General features: G+C 37.8%; 1 protein-coding gene across 8 annotated transcripts in view; it reads left to right on the forward strand.

Annotated features, from left to right (window-relative positions):
* Positions 1 to 15,407, forward strand: part of LOC123764803 (Calmodulin-binding transcription activator) — a 671,468-nt gene that overhangs the window by 622,765 nt on the left and 33,296 nt on the right. For all 8 annotated transcript variants that reach the window (XM_045752968.2, XM_045752966.2, XM_045752967.2 and 5 more), the window contains 2 exons: positions 2,637 to 2,942; positions 11,782 to 13,029. In XM_045752968.2, the coding sequence (XP_045608924.2) occupies positions 2,637 to 2,942; positions 11,782 to 13,029 (1,554 nt within the window). The remainder of the gene's footprint in view (positions 1 to 2,636; positions 2,943 to 11,781; positions 13,030 to 15,407) is intronic.

Here is a 15,407-nt window from a genome sequence, read left to right on the forward strand (position 1 = left end):
TGTCCTTCACTTGTAATTTGCCTTTTATGAAGTTTTAGAATAGGCTTGGTTTTATTTTACATTTGTCTGCTATTCCCTTCTCAAAGTTTCTTTCTCTCTTCTGTATGGTTGCTCCTTGCTTCTCTGTAGTACTGGTGTGCTTGTGGCTTTGGTCCCTTCCTATACCAATTCCATTTTCCTGTATTTTGTTCTCTGGCCCTCTTGTTATTTGAATTAAACTCCTCGCACAATATTTTTTATGTGATTCTCAGGTAACGGTTTTCCATCTAGAACCATCCCTAGATTTCTTCATTTATCATAATTTTTTAAATCTTTTTCACATAATTTGTAGGCTGTGTGTGATCTATTTTCTCCTATTCCACATACTGTAATATTAATTTACATTAAATTGAGTTGCCAAGTGGTGCTCTTGCTTGTTTCTTGCTTGTTTGTAGTGCTGGTATATTTGAGGGTTAGGCCTCTTCCTATATTGTACCCATTGTTTTCTTTTCCTTCTTGACCCTCTCACAGTTTCTGTTAAACCAATCCTGTTTTCAGGCTCTGCATCTTTGTTGTACTATAAATTTGTTTGTGTCTTCATGGTATATTTCACAGAATTTGGCATACATCTCATTTTCTTCCTAACCTAGCAATAAATCTTTCCAATTAAATTAATTAAAGAGTTTGATAAGTTGCCCATAGTGTCCTCCTTTGAAATCAAGTTTCTCAACTATTTCAATTTCCCCATTCTCTTCTAGATTTTTGTGCATTGCATATCTAATTTCCAATAGGGCATGGTCATTCTTTCCCAAGGTAGGAAGTTACTGAAAGTCAAATATCTCCTCTTCTTTCCTGGTGAATATTAAATCCAGTATTGACAGAACATCCCCTTTGCTCATTCTCATGGCCCGCTTAATGTGCTGATATATGAATGTCTCCATGATGAAGTTTACAAATCTGCCTGTCCAAATGTGTTCTGTTGTTGCTTTGTAGGCCTCCTAGTCTATTGCTTTCTAGTTTAAGTCCACAAGTACCAACAATTGGGGATTTATCTTTGTCTACTCTTACTATAATCTCTCGTGGCCATTATGAGACCCTCATATTTGTCATCTAGTTCCTCCTTTGACCATGTGTTGCTTGCTAATGGGCTGTTGGCATTTAAGATTATCAGTTTATCATCCTGATTCCAAACCTGCAGTGCCATTATGTAACTTCTTTTAAGGTGTCAATTATTAACTCTCATACCTTGAGGTGTTCTTTAACCAGCACAGCCACACCTCTACCCCTTCCTTGTTTTTCAGTTACGTCGCCAAATTGGGAATACGACCTCATTTGAAATATTTTCTTCAAGTTTTGTCTCTGTTAGTGCAATAATATCTGGGACCTAAAGCTGAATTATACCTTTTAGCTCCAGTATTTGTGTGTGTGTGTGTGTGTGTGTGTGTGTGTGTGTGTGTGTGTGTGTTTTCTTTTAATGTCTCATTATTGGAAATGTTCAAATACAAATACATAGACCTAATGACAAAATTAATATTGGAAGTTGGCAAGAGTGTATGAGAGCAGACAAGACTCCTGCTGCTTCACCTCCAAGATTAGCATGTCAGGCTACCTACCAAAACCTGTCTTATGCTGACCCATTACGTTATACCTTTGCCATGCCCTATTTTCCAACAATTATAACTTGTGTATCCTATTTAAAATTATCTCCTTGCTTCTTGGCATCAGCATCACCTTTATGATTGACTGTCCTCTCTCGTAATTCATAATTATTGACACCTTTCCAAAAATAGGTAGATTTCTTACATTTTACAGGCATTGTGGACAAGGTAAGGTATATTGCTACTTGCATGTGCATGGCAACAGCTTATTAAACTTTTAATTTTATTGTTATTTGTGATGTATTGTTGCCGAGTCCTGTATTGGGTAAGGAATCATTTTCATATCAGTTTATATATATATATATATATATATATATATATATATATATATATATATATATATATATATATATATATATATATATATATATATATATATATATATATATATATATATATATATATATATATATATATATATATATATATATATATATATATATATATATATATATATATATATATATATATATATATATATATATATATATATATATATATATATATATATATATATATATATATATATATATATATATATATATATATATATATATATATATATATATATATATATATATATATATATATATATATATATATATATATATATATATATATATATATATATATATATATATATACACACACATAATATATATATATATAAATAAATAATATAAAATATGGAAGTTGCCTCTTCAAGTTATAGCTACATACTTTGAGACATATTATACACTATTCCTAGTTCCCTTGAATATTATTATTATGTATAGCACTTGACATCTGAGTTTGTGAAGAATTTCTGACATTGGACAGTACTGTATTAGAGTAATGTTTATTTATAAAATAAAAGACTGCAGACAACAGAAAATTAGGATTATATTTAGTGCCTCCTATTACATATGGATGTGAATACTGTACATTGTAAATATTGTATTTTATTAATAAGAGAATTTAAGTGTGCAATTTTATGGTAATAAAAATGTTGGTACACAGACGGCTGAGACTGTGGAGGCCATTGTTGCACAGCTGATGGAGAAGCAGCGGGTTGCGCGTGCAGCAGCAGCAGCAGCAGCTGTAGCTAACAAGAGTGGTGTAGAGTGTGGATGTGGTGCAGGTGTTGGTGCTGAACACAGCAAGCAGTGTACTCTACACCCGCTTCGTCGACTGAGTGTGGCTAAGCTGCCTCATCACCACCACCACCATCACCATCACCACCACCACGAATCGGCGAATACAGTCACATCATCTCGTCAGGCACTAGTTGCGATGCCTGCTCCCTCTGACAGTGACAACAATCAGGTTAGTCTTGCTACAAAAATAATTTGTTCTAATTTCACAGCTATATATCACATAAAGCTTAAACATTTCAGAACATGTTTAAGTTAGTAGCAGTAGCACAGGCTATTAGTACAAAATAGTATGTTCAAACCCTCGTCACTGCTCCTACAGATTTTCTCGGTATAGAACAAAAGATTGTTATATATTATGTGTAGCAAGTTAAGAAATGTGTTGCAATATGCTGTGTGCATTACTGCTGCCCTATGCCCTCTAATTTTATAGCCTATGGCACTAATTTTTTTTTTTTAACATTTGATTTAGAGAAATTGTAAACATTTCAACTTTAGTTTAAAATTTTTACACAATCATATTTGCTTCCTGTCTTGAAGCTTGAGAGCACTTTCACTTCAGTTGGTCTGTTTGTTATGCCCTCAAATCTTAACAACACAAGCCTATCTCTTCAGTTATTGCAAAATCTTATCTTTTCTGGCCTCTTATTTTCTTTTGATTTCTGGGGGATCCTTGAAGCTGTCTTGCTGAGATTGCTTCATACTAAAGTCACATCAGTTGTGGAAGATTTGTTTGACCTACTGGGGACTAGAGTCAGAAGGTGGCCCTTCATGGAGGCCAAAGTGAGTATCAGTTCATCACAGCAATGGAAAAAGCCTCCATAAAGTCAGTGAAGCTTTACAGACAGCTTAAAGGTTCACAGAAAATGAAGTCTTGAAACTACAATTTACTCAAGGGATTTTATTTTAGCATCCATGTATTTAAATGCAATTCTGAAATTGGAAATTGGCAAGCTTAGCATAGGCTCCTGGCACAGTGTTCTTTGTGGTTCGCTAGTAAGAGTTTTCTATCTAGAACCACCCCTAGATCAGTACTTTGCAGCCTCTACAAGACTCGAATCTGTGATCTCCTGCAAATTCTGGCGAATTTTGTCTGTGGTTAGCTTCTGGAAGCCACTTGGGGGCACCCCAGTGGCTTTGTTTGTAGAGTGGTTTGACAACTCTTGAAAAAGGTTACTTTCCAGCAGATCACACTCTTTCCCATTAGTCCCATACACCAATGCTTATTCTGCTCCCAAAGTCTTCGTCAGGAAGTGTGTGAGGTGGCTTGGGTCAGGAAGCTTTGTTATTGGTGAAGTGCTTCCCACATGTTGGCAGTTAGGTAGGTGGCCAAGTAGGCCAAATAGTATTTAGCAAAAGTTCTCTGGTGGTGGTCATTTGTGATACCAACATGGACTTGAAAGGGCTCAAAACTTTATGGATGAACCTTATGTATGTCATTCTAAGCTGGACTGAACATTTTCAACAGTCTTGCTAGCACCAGTATGACTCTGCAGGGTTATTTGAAAAGCTACCTGCTAAAGATTCTGAGGATTAGTATCTCCATGGCCCGGTCTCTGACCAGGCCTCCCGGTTGGTGGTCTGATCAATGACGCTGTTCGATGCGGCTGCTTGCAGCCTGACTTACGAGTTAGGCTGATTTGATAAGAGTCACAGCCTGGTTGATAAGCTATCATTTGAAGGTGTTTGTCAAGTTCTCTTATTGCTTGTTGAGTTTCCCAGCACTACAGGGACCAGTTACCTGTAGTGCTGGTCCAGAATGTTTGAAATGCCTGACTGTTCATGCTCTTCTCCAATAGATTCAGAGGATGAACAAATCCACAAGGGCCGTGACGAGGATTCGAACCTACGTCCGAGAGCATCCCAGACACTGCCTTAATCGACTGAGCTACAACATGGTAAAAAAAATTGCAACCAGAAGTTCTACTGAACTTACTTATTCAGTAGAACAAGTGCTCACATCACTCAAGTAAGTTCAGTAGAACTTCTGGTTGCAATTCTTTTTACCATGTCGTAGCTCAGTCGATTAAAGCAGCGTCTGGGATGCTCTCGGACGTAGGTTTGAATCCTCGTCACGGCCCTTGTGGATTTGTTCATTTGATGCATCACGCTATTGTGATTTCTGTGTGTAGATTCAGAGGAGCTTACTCTAGGAAGACACCAAGTGGTCAGCTTAGAATTAATCTTCTCAAATTTACTCAAAGCCTTATTCACTAACATGTACAAGCCTTTTGTTTTCCATCAGTTAACTAAATATTGATATCATTCAACTTATTTGTATTAAAGAGCACATTTTTCAGCAATTTATCTTATAAAGTTTGCTTTACTCTTAGTTGTTGTTATCATTTTCCAAAATTTCAATTAAACAATAGTTGAGTGTGTACTGTTGAAGACCTAACATAAAAACTTTGGAATATAGAATCATTATTTTAATATTTTGTTAAATAATTTTCTTCCTTGAAATATGATTACATGGAACTTAAATACAGTATACAGAGAATAAGGCACAATAATGTGGCTGAAACAAATAGCCTAACCCACACGTACGTAATGAAAGTGATGTTTTGGTCCATCCTGGACCCGTTATCCAATCATGACCTCATGACATATTGGGCCCTTATCAAGTCGTGACCTCATGATATCCTGGACCCTTATCCAACCATGACCTCATGACACATTGGACTCTTATCAAGTTGTGACGTCATGACATCCTGGACCCCTTATCCATTCATGAATTCACAACTTGATTAGGATCCAGGATGGAGCAAAATGTTGTCACTCATTACATGTGTGTGTGGGGTGGGCTTATTTAAATATATTCTTCAATATTTTACTCTATGTGGCTAGTACAATACAGTCTTGATAAAGTGCATCAGCTGAGTACAAACTTTACTGAAATGTTTATAGTTTCATAGATCATTATTTTTTGTAACCTTTATTATTATGGTTATATATATATATAATTTTTTTTTTGGGGGGGAGGGTAGATTACATAAATCTTTATGACCTCACAGTGTGTGATATTTAGTTTTATTTTATAGTAGGAATATATATTAATTAATACAATTATTTTTAGGAGATTAATATAGAAAACATTTGTCCACATTTTACATTATATGATGTCTTGCTCCCTCTGGAATTTCCCCTTCCCTTTCATGAAAATGTAGCTTTAAATAAAACTTTTCTTTAGTTGCCTTCAGTTGTCGAGAGACATTTGGAGGAGCAGTTAAAACAAGGGCTAAGGAATTACTCATGCTTGTTTGGCTATCAGTTACAGCGAAACATCTGTCACTTCACTATGTAATCACAAGAACTTGGTGAATCTATGATAAAATATTGAATCCCATGAGATGGGATCGAACTCACGTCGCTGAACTCCTCTTGCACGCATAGCCATAAACTGGCTCATCGCGGTCCAATTAGTTCAGTAGTTTGTGTTATGATGCGGGTTTGATTCCTTCATACTGCTGCAATAGTTTCTCTATCTGTCAGTCAGTTACTCCAAGAAATAAGAATGGGAGATATGATCTCAATTGCCTGTGTCAACTTAAAAAAAAAAAGGCATGTTACACAAGTAACACAAAAGGAAGCAAAGCAAGAAAATTGTGACGTATGAAAGAACTGAATAGGGTAAGGAGGATAATAACAATAATAATTTCTATTTATATAATTGAACATTAACCAGGGCTAAATTTAGTTTGTATGACAAAAGAAAAGTATAAATGGGATAGTTTTACTGATGTCATGGCATTGCTTCCATGATAAATGATGGTAACCAATCCATTGCTTGTCATTGATATAGTTAAGCCACCATCTCTTAGGAGAGCCCTCTGTGGCTCCCTGAAACTACAATGCTGATATGCTAAACTACTAGGTGCATGACTCATGGAGTTCTTTTTAGCCTTCCTAGGACCATGAGCCAGAACATGGTCCCCCCTTCAAAGAGGCACAGAGAGCAATGGCACTATGATGTGATAAAAATGTCTGAATTTTAATCATGTCTGTCACCATCAGGAAAGGACCCAGAAAGTCACGAAAACAAAACAGACCACTGCTGGTAAGACGTAAGACTGATGCTTCAATATAGCCAAAAGAATTCCCCCAACAATGTAAACAAACCATTGAAGATTCGTGAAACTAGTGCAAGCTCATTTGTCCAGCTCATCCTCTAAACAAAGACCCAAAGTGCATTCCATGCACCCGCCAAACCCCCCTGTTTATGAATGAAAAACGGTTTACACATGACTTGCAACTGATGATGTCTGAACACTTCTGGAATAAATGGTTCACTGACAACTTTTGTTCGAAATACAATGCTGTAAATGCTTCACCCACGTACTACAAAATTAAAATAATTGGCAACAGAGCTCAAACACCAAACCTAACCAGTGCCTAAATTTGTACAATATGCTAATACAGTGGTGCCTCGATTAACAAATTTAATCCGTTCCGGCACCGAGCTTGTCATGTGAAACGCTCGTCTTGCAAAACAAGAACAACTTCGACGTCGGAGGCGTCCGAGAACCAGTGGGAATGCTAGGAAGCACTGTGTGCTTTGCTCGTTAATCGAGCGAAAGCTCGTCAATTGAGACAAATTTTCTGCGAGTGACTCGCTCATAACTGGAGTCACTCGACACTCGAGGTTCCACTGTATATAATATTGTTCATTTATATTTGAGAAAATTCCTATTTGAATGAACAGTATGTTAAAATTGATGAATGCGTCTTTGGGGTCGACCGCTGGATGAAATGGACTTGGTCTGAGGACGGGTTGCGTTTGTCTCATCTCTTCTCCATCATTTCGAGGGGGGGGGGAAGGTGGGGGGGGGGAAGAGAGGAAGACGGGAAGAAGCCAGACTGGGTTGGCTGGCTGCTCCACTTTCAGTTCATTGCTGTTGGTAGACATGTGAGGTGCCCTCTGTTGCTCTGGCTCCCATGTTCTCCTTCAGCTAAGTGGTGTTTTTTTTTACCCTTGTGACTGTTCAAATGCACATCGTGCTTTGTGAGCCAGTAGTATAGGGGCACTTGGAGCTGCATGTGCACAGGGCTTTCTTCACTGTGTACTCCCTAGTACTGTCTTTGCGCTGCCAAGGTTTTCTTCCCTGGAGTGTTTGGGGTTCGCTCCCTTAGAGGGTTTTCTTGTTTGTGGTGGTCCTTGCTCTAGGTAAGTCAGTTTGATTTTGGCTTTGTCTTTCCTGGGGTTGGGAGTGACTTTGGCTTGCGGGGCACACTGGGGTTCATGCGACCTAACCATGATGCAACCCGTTCTCGCAAATTTAATAAGTCAATATTGACTTATTAAATATGTGCATAGGTGACATACTTAACATAATAGTTTCCCTTGAAAAGCTTCATAGAAAACACCGACCTTACCTAACCTACTTAGTATGTTAAGATAAGCATCTTATTGCTTCGTAATTACAATTATTACCTAACCTATACCTATAATAGGTTAAGTAACAATTGTAATTACGAAGCTATAAGATGCTTATTTTAACATACTAAGTAGGTTAGGTAAGGTCGGTGTTTTCTATGAAGCTTTTCAAGGGAAACTATTATGTTAAGTATGTCACCTATGCACGCAACTAATAAGTCAATATTGACTTATTAAATTTGCGAGAACGGGTTGCATGATAGGCCAGGTCAGCCTTCTCAATCTCAGGTGAGCTGTACTGGCTTACTCATAACCAGTCCAGTGTCCATATGACTCTACCCCATTTGTATACCAATATATAGAGACTTCCCTTCTCTGGAGGTCCTGTTTCATACTCCTGGATTCCAGTGAAGCAATCCCAGTGCCTGGGCTTCCTGTACGGCTATTCCCTACAGACCCTGGTAAACTCCTGCAGGTTAGGTGGCCCAATGGATTTCCCTGCCAAATCCGCTCTCACTATGTGTTGTGCATCATCTGGATTGTGCATCGTCTGTGTCACGTGGTGTGACACTCATTCCTTCTATCTCGGCCTTGCTGCCTGCTGGGTTGCATGACACCTTCAACCCCAAGTCATGTTGGACTTGTTCTCTATACACCCTTCTGAACCCTCCTGTTGTCGTTCAGGCAGTAATTAATTTGTGACTGGTTTTTCTTTTGCAGAAAGTTAGGTTGTTTGCCCATCTGAATGCCCCAGAGTTGCCATAGTTGGTATTTAGGGTCTCGAATTTGGGGGTATTGGTTTTTTCAATGATGGTTACATCGGCACCTCATCTTCCTTCCTTGTCGAGTGTGATGTTTATTTTTACCTTGCTTCTGGCCCTGTGGTGTCTGAAGGTTTCGGGGTCAGGGTGAGGTTTAGCTCGGGATGTGGCTTGGTCCACTTTGGGGTTCACCCCCATTCAGTTTGGGCATGGATGCAGTTGTACCTGATGGTCACACTGAGACTTCTGGGTCTCCTTTTCAGCCAGCCCCAGCCTTTGATGCCTTATTTTGAACTTCGCTTCTCTATCCCAGGAAGTGGGCATGGATGATGGCTGCCCTGGAGTCCCTTACTGCAGTTCCTGGAGTTGAAGGGAGTCAGACATGGGCCCGTGGGTTCGGATTTGATCCTTCATGGGCTCTTTGCCGTCTGCGAAGGGCCTTCTGTTGCAGGGTAGGGAGTTTTCGTATGCCCCAACCCTGTATGAGTTTGATGTGGGTGAGGTTTCCTCCCCAGGGTTTGTTTCCGGGTACCTTTGGGTTCCTCGGCTTTTTCCTGGTGGAGGTTTAGGAGACCTTCTGTGCATGCCTCCTATGTGACTCTAATTCTGCCTTGTTGATGGATCCAGCTTCTTTTAAGTTCTGTTTTTTTCCTCCTTATTGTTTGTGTTTTTAGGTTTTGGAGTCCTCCTGGCTGGTGGCATCTACTGTTTTCACTTGGGGCTTGGCGTGGCTTCCAAACTTCCTGTTGATTCAGTAGAATCCCAGGTTGTATAACTTATCCCAAGTTAGGGTGGTATAGTGTTAGTGTTTGAGGCCGACAGTGCCTTGGTCATGGGTTTGAGTCACCTCAGGGCTCCAGTTGATTTTCTCATTGATATATGTGACATTAGTGTGATTTCTGTGTACCAAAAAAATAAATAAATAAATAATAATAATATTATTATTATCAATATTTTTATTATATTTATTCAATCAATAAACAATCCATTTGACAAGTTAAAGTGGTTACATAGTGAATAACATAATTATTTATTATATAAAGCCATTAAATATGCATTACTGTACTGTATATAGACTGCTACAGCACCTATGTTTAAATTCATTGTATTTTAAAAGATCTATGGGACAAATTATTTAAAGAGAAACACCAAGTTGAGAGGGACAATATTAAAAAGAAAATAAATATATATTTTTATATTATTTTAATGAAGGTGAAGGAAAGACCCAATACAGTATATGTATAAATGTATTAAAAACCAAATTTTCAGATGTCACCTAAATCCTTTCTGAAGGTACTTTGAATTTTCTCAGAACATTGTATACAATACCTTGAGAAAGGATGTAGGTTACATCCGAAAATTTGTTTTTTATTACTTACACGTATACAGTAATTGGGGTCTATTCACGCATTATGGCATTGTAGTAAGTGTCTCCATTATTTTAATTTGCCATGATAACTTTTCACCATAGAGTTATGGTTTTATGTTGAATGCAAGAAAGCTAATAAAGATAGTTACGAATAACTGGCTATATGCTTACAACTTGACGAGAGTAAAGCCAAGCATTTCTTGCGAGTTGGCTGAGAATGGTGTGAATATTGGCATTCATTGTTATACCTGTGTTAATGTATCATTATGACTTTCACATTAATGATACTATAGTATGCATTTGCTATGCATCACATGTTTTTGTAGAATGCAGTATAAAACAAACATTTTCTTATCAAATGAGAAGTGTATATCGCTTTTATTCCTCGAAACATTTTTAATATTTGAATAAAATTATCATATAATATAAATTTCAAAATAATTTAGCTCTGAATTTGTGCTTTGTGTATTTTATATTTCAATTATATTTTAATAGTGAGAAACTACATATATAAATAGTGGTCACTGAGACTTTTAAGCCTGTAATTGTTATTGATCTATAACAAAGGATTATCACACATATTGACTGTAAATTATATATATATAATTCAGTAATGAAGATATTACAATTAATAGTATGAATGTAGAGTAGTGAAGTATTTGTAGTGTGTGGGATAAAGCCATGGCTGGGGACTCCATAGGCAGACTGGTCAAGGCCTCCCAGAACCTGCTTTTGCCTATTCAGTAGAGTTTGACACAAACTTATATCTCTCTTATTTGCATGAGAAGTAGTCACCATATTTCTTGAAACTTTTGACATAGTCATGCACAGAAAAGAAACTTAAATTAAGTACTGTACAGTAATAAATTTGATAAATTTATCTTGAAATGCAGGATTGGGATATATTTCGTAAGATAACTTGCAGGCTATACTATAACTAATTATTAGGATAAATATTACCAATATTTAGGCTATAATATAGTTTCTAGAGATAATGTAAACTTGCAAAATTTTACTACGTGTAGAGTGTAGTGTTCTTTAATGTATTCCTGTACTGGAACAAGATGTAGATGTTCCAATGTAACTGATGCTGTATGCTGCTGTATGAGTTGAAGTGTCCTCCATCAATGACTGGAGTGATCAAGTCTCCGTTTCTTGAGACTTAGAGAGTAGTCATGTGTTTTAATATTATGACTGATATCTTATTTACCTGCAATCAGTATTATTAGTCAGTATAAAAAACACTTTGTTTTTAACTTAGTACAGTAATTCAGATTTGTTTGAAATTAGTAAAGATAAAATTCAAAAAAAGGAATCCTTGCAACTTGACACCACCTGTGACTGTAGGTGTAAAGTTGAGGGGTGCATGTTTGTCCTAGCCAGCCCCAGCCTGCCCCAGCCTGCCATGAGCCTATTTTGGCTTGCCCCAACCTGCTGTAACTACCACAGTGTGGTCAGGTCATAACCTGTGCGTGCATGTGATGGCTGCATGCTGCTGCTCCCACAGGTATCGTCAACGAGTGGGCCAGGTGGGTGCGTCACCCCCCAGTACCAGGGCGTAACTCAGGAGGGGGCCCGCCCACCAGAGCCCCCACCCTCTACCAGCAACACCACTAATAACAACAACAATAACAACAACAACAACAACAACAATAACAACAATAATAGCAACACCACCACGCCCAACAACAATAACAACAATCTCAACACCACCACAGCTCCGCTAATCCTGAACCTGTCCAACATCCAGGGCGGGGGCGGGCTGCTCATCCTCAACAGTGGTGGTGGGGGTGGGCATCACCCTACTCCACATCCCCCACTGGCCGGCCCCCTCACGCTCACGTCTTACTTGGGCCAGCCCCATCCAATCTCTACCGCTGCCTCCATCGTCCACGGACCGCAACTCGTTCCACACTCCACCCACGTAGCGCACCTCCACCATGCACCTCATCACCACCATCACCATCCACACCATCATCACCATATGCACCAGCAGCAACAGCAACACCCTACCCAACATGGACAGCAACAACAGCATGGGCAGCAACAAAGTGGTCCCCCACCCCAGCATAATGCGAATCTGTTAATAAAACGTGAAGGTGATAAAGATGTGATGGAAAGTCTCAAGCTAGATGCCACTAATGGTAATCTTGCCCTTGACTCGGGTACCTTTGCTAATCTTGTGTCTAGTCTTGAAGCTGGAGAAGCAAGGACAAATCAGCAACAGCAGCAGCAGCAGCAGTCACAGCAACAGCAGCAGCAGCAGCAACAGCAGCAGCAGCAGCACCAACACCAACAAACAACAAAAGATACTTTCTTGGGCATAAAGGCTGAATTATCTGAACTGTCTGTGGAAAAGACTGAACTTTTTTCTAATACGTTAGACCTCTCTCCAGATGACATTCAGAAAACACTCTCAGCTAACCTTCCACCAGGGTCATGTAGTCGCAAAACACCTTCCTCGGCTGATGTCAATCCTATGGACTTCATTGACAATGATATGACTTCACCTGAGGATGATGTTCTTGCCAATCTTGATGCTTTTGATATGTTAAGTGATTTTCCTGACCTGGATCACTATGACACATCCCCTCCAGACAATCTAAACAGCAACAATAGCAACAGCAGCAGCAGCAGCAGCACAAATAACAGTGGCAAGTCTGTAACAAATCAAAGTCAGCAGACCACCAGGATGGACTACCGGGAGAATACTGCCAATATTACTGACTATTCTCCAGAGTGGGCTTATCCTGAGGTGAGTTTTGTTTGTTTTTTCCTGAATGATAATTTTGCCGATATCTATACTATAAGAGGGAGTGTCTGTCTAATCTGTCTGTCCAAAGTTGAAGGCCAGACACTTGGGGTTAAACTCACTGAAATGGGGTGATGGGGATTGGGGGGGGGGAGGAATGGGGAAGATGGAGGGGAGAGGGAAAGGGGAATAGGGGAGGAAAAGTGGAAGGATGAAGGTAGGAAAGATAGACTGGTAGCTAGATAGCTGGGTGTGTGTATGTGTGTGTGTATGTATGTATGTATGTATGTATGTATGTATGTATGTATGTATGTATGTATGTATGTATGTGTGTGTGTATGTATGTATGTATGTGTGTATGTATGTATGTATGTGTGTATGTATGTATGTATGTGTGTATGTATGTGTGTATGTATGTATCTATGTGTGTAATATATATATATATATATATATATATATATATATATATATATATATATATATATATATATATATATATATATATATATATATATATATATATATATATATATATATATATATATATATATATATATATATATATATGTATATATATATATATATATGTATGTCGTACCTAGTAGCCAGAACGCACTTCTGAGCCTACTATGCATGGCCCGATTTGCCTAATAAGCCAAGTTTTCCTGAATTAATATATTTTCTCTAATTTTTTTCTTATGAAATGATAAAGCTACCCATTTCTTTATGTATGAGGTCAATTTTTTGTTATTGGAATTAATATTTACGTAGATATATGACCGAACCTAACCAACCCTACCTAACCTAACCTAACCTATCTCTATAGGTTAGGTTCGGTTAGGTAGCCGAAAAAGTTAGGTTAGGTTAGGTTAGGTAGGTTAGGTAGTCGAAAAACAATTATTTCATGAAAACTTGGCTTATTAGGCAAATCGGGCCTTGCATAGTAGGCTGAGAAGAGCGTTCTGGCTACTAGGTACGACATATATATATATATATATATATATATATATATATATATATATATATATATATATATATATATATATATATATATATATATATATATATATATAATATGCAATTGACGATCACAAAACACTGATCATTTTATGGGGAAAATCCACAGAGAAATATGAAATGAGGTGAACGTTTCGGCTTTGTTAAAGCCTTTGTCAACACCAGACTTCTCCCTTCTCCTTAGTCAGTCTGGTGTTGACAAAGGCTTTAACAAAGCCGAAACGTTCACCTCATTTCATATTTCTCTGTGGATTTTCCGCATATATATATATATATATATATATATATATATATATATATATATATATATATATATATATATATATATATATATATATATATATATATATATGATACAGATATGCAGAGAGAGAGTGAGAGTGAGAGAGACAAAGAGAGAGAGAGAGAGAGAGAGAGACGCACAGATAGAGACACAGACAGAGAGAGAGAGAGAGACAGTGAGAGACAGACAGAGACAGACCCACCCACCCACCCACCTGAGCAATGCCAGGTACTCCCTTAGTATCTTATATGTTAACTAGTATTGTTGGTTATATGCCTAATTTTCTGCATTAATGCACTATCCTTAAGGTTTTTATTGTAGATTTTTATTTAAATAAGTAATATTCACCCACAATTCATATAGTAATAAGTACTGTATGGTAAAAATGAAGACTAAATCAAATCTGCCTATAGTGAGAAAGCAACAGGTAAAGGTTCTTGGAATAATGATGTCTGACGACCTAACATTTAGAGAGCATAACCAAGCAAATATAGTGTTGGCTACAAAAATGATAGGACGGATTACAAGAGCCTTCAAATCCAGGGATCCCATCACATTGTTCATACTGTTCAAATCACTTGTGCTCTCCTGCCTTGAGTGCTGCTCCATACTCATTTTGCCCTTCAGAACAGGAAAGATTGCTGAAATAGACGGAAAACAGTCAGAGAACATATACGGCATATATAGACAGGATAAAGCTCATAAACTATTGGGATCGTTTCAAAGTTCACAAAATGTTCAATCTAGAAAGGAGACAAGAGAGGTACCAAATAATATATACACTGTACATGGAAGATACTGGAAGCCCAGGTCCCAAATTTGCACAGTAAAATAACATCATACCAGAGTGACAGATATGGAAGGAAAGGCAGAATAAAGTCAGTGAAGAGTAATGGTTCCATTAGCACAATCAGAAAACACTGAATTTTATTTTAATTATTTTATTTACTCATATACAAGAAGGAACATTGGGCTTATGAGAATACAGAGCATTAAATGTTTTTACATTCTTGTAAAGCCACTAGCACGCATAGCATTTCAGGCAGGTCCTTATGTATGAACATAAGAGATCCACAGTTGT

Source organism: Procambarus clarkii, chromosome 48 (genome assembly GCF_040958095.1).
Source record: "Procambarus clarkii isolate CNS0578487 chromosome 48, FALCON_Pclarkii_2.0, whole genome shotgun sequence".
NCBI lineage: Eukaryota > Metazoa > Arthropoda > Malacostraca > Decapoda > Cambaridae > Procambarus > Procambarus clarkii.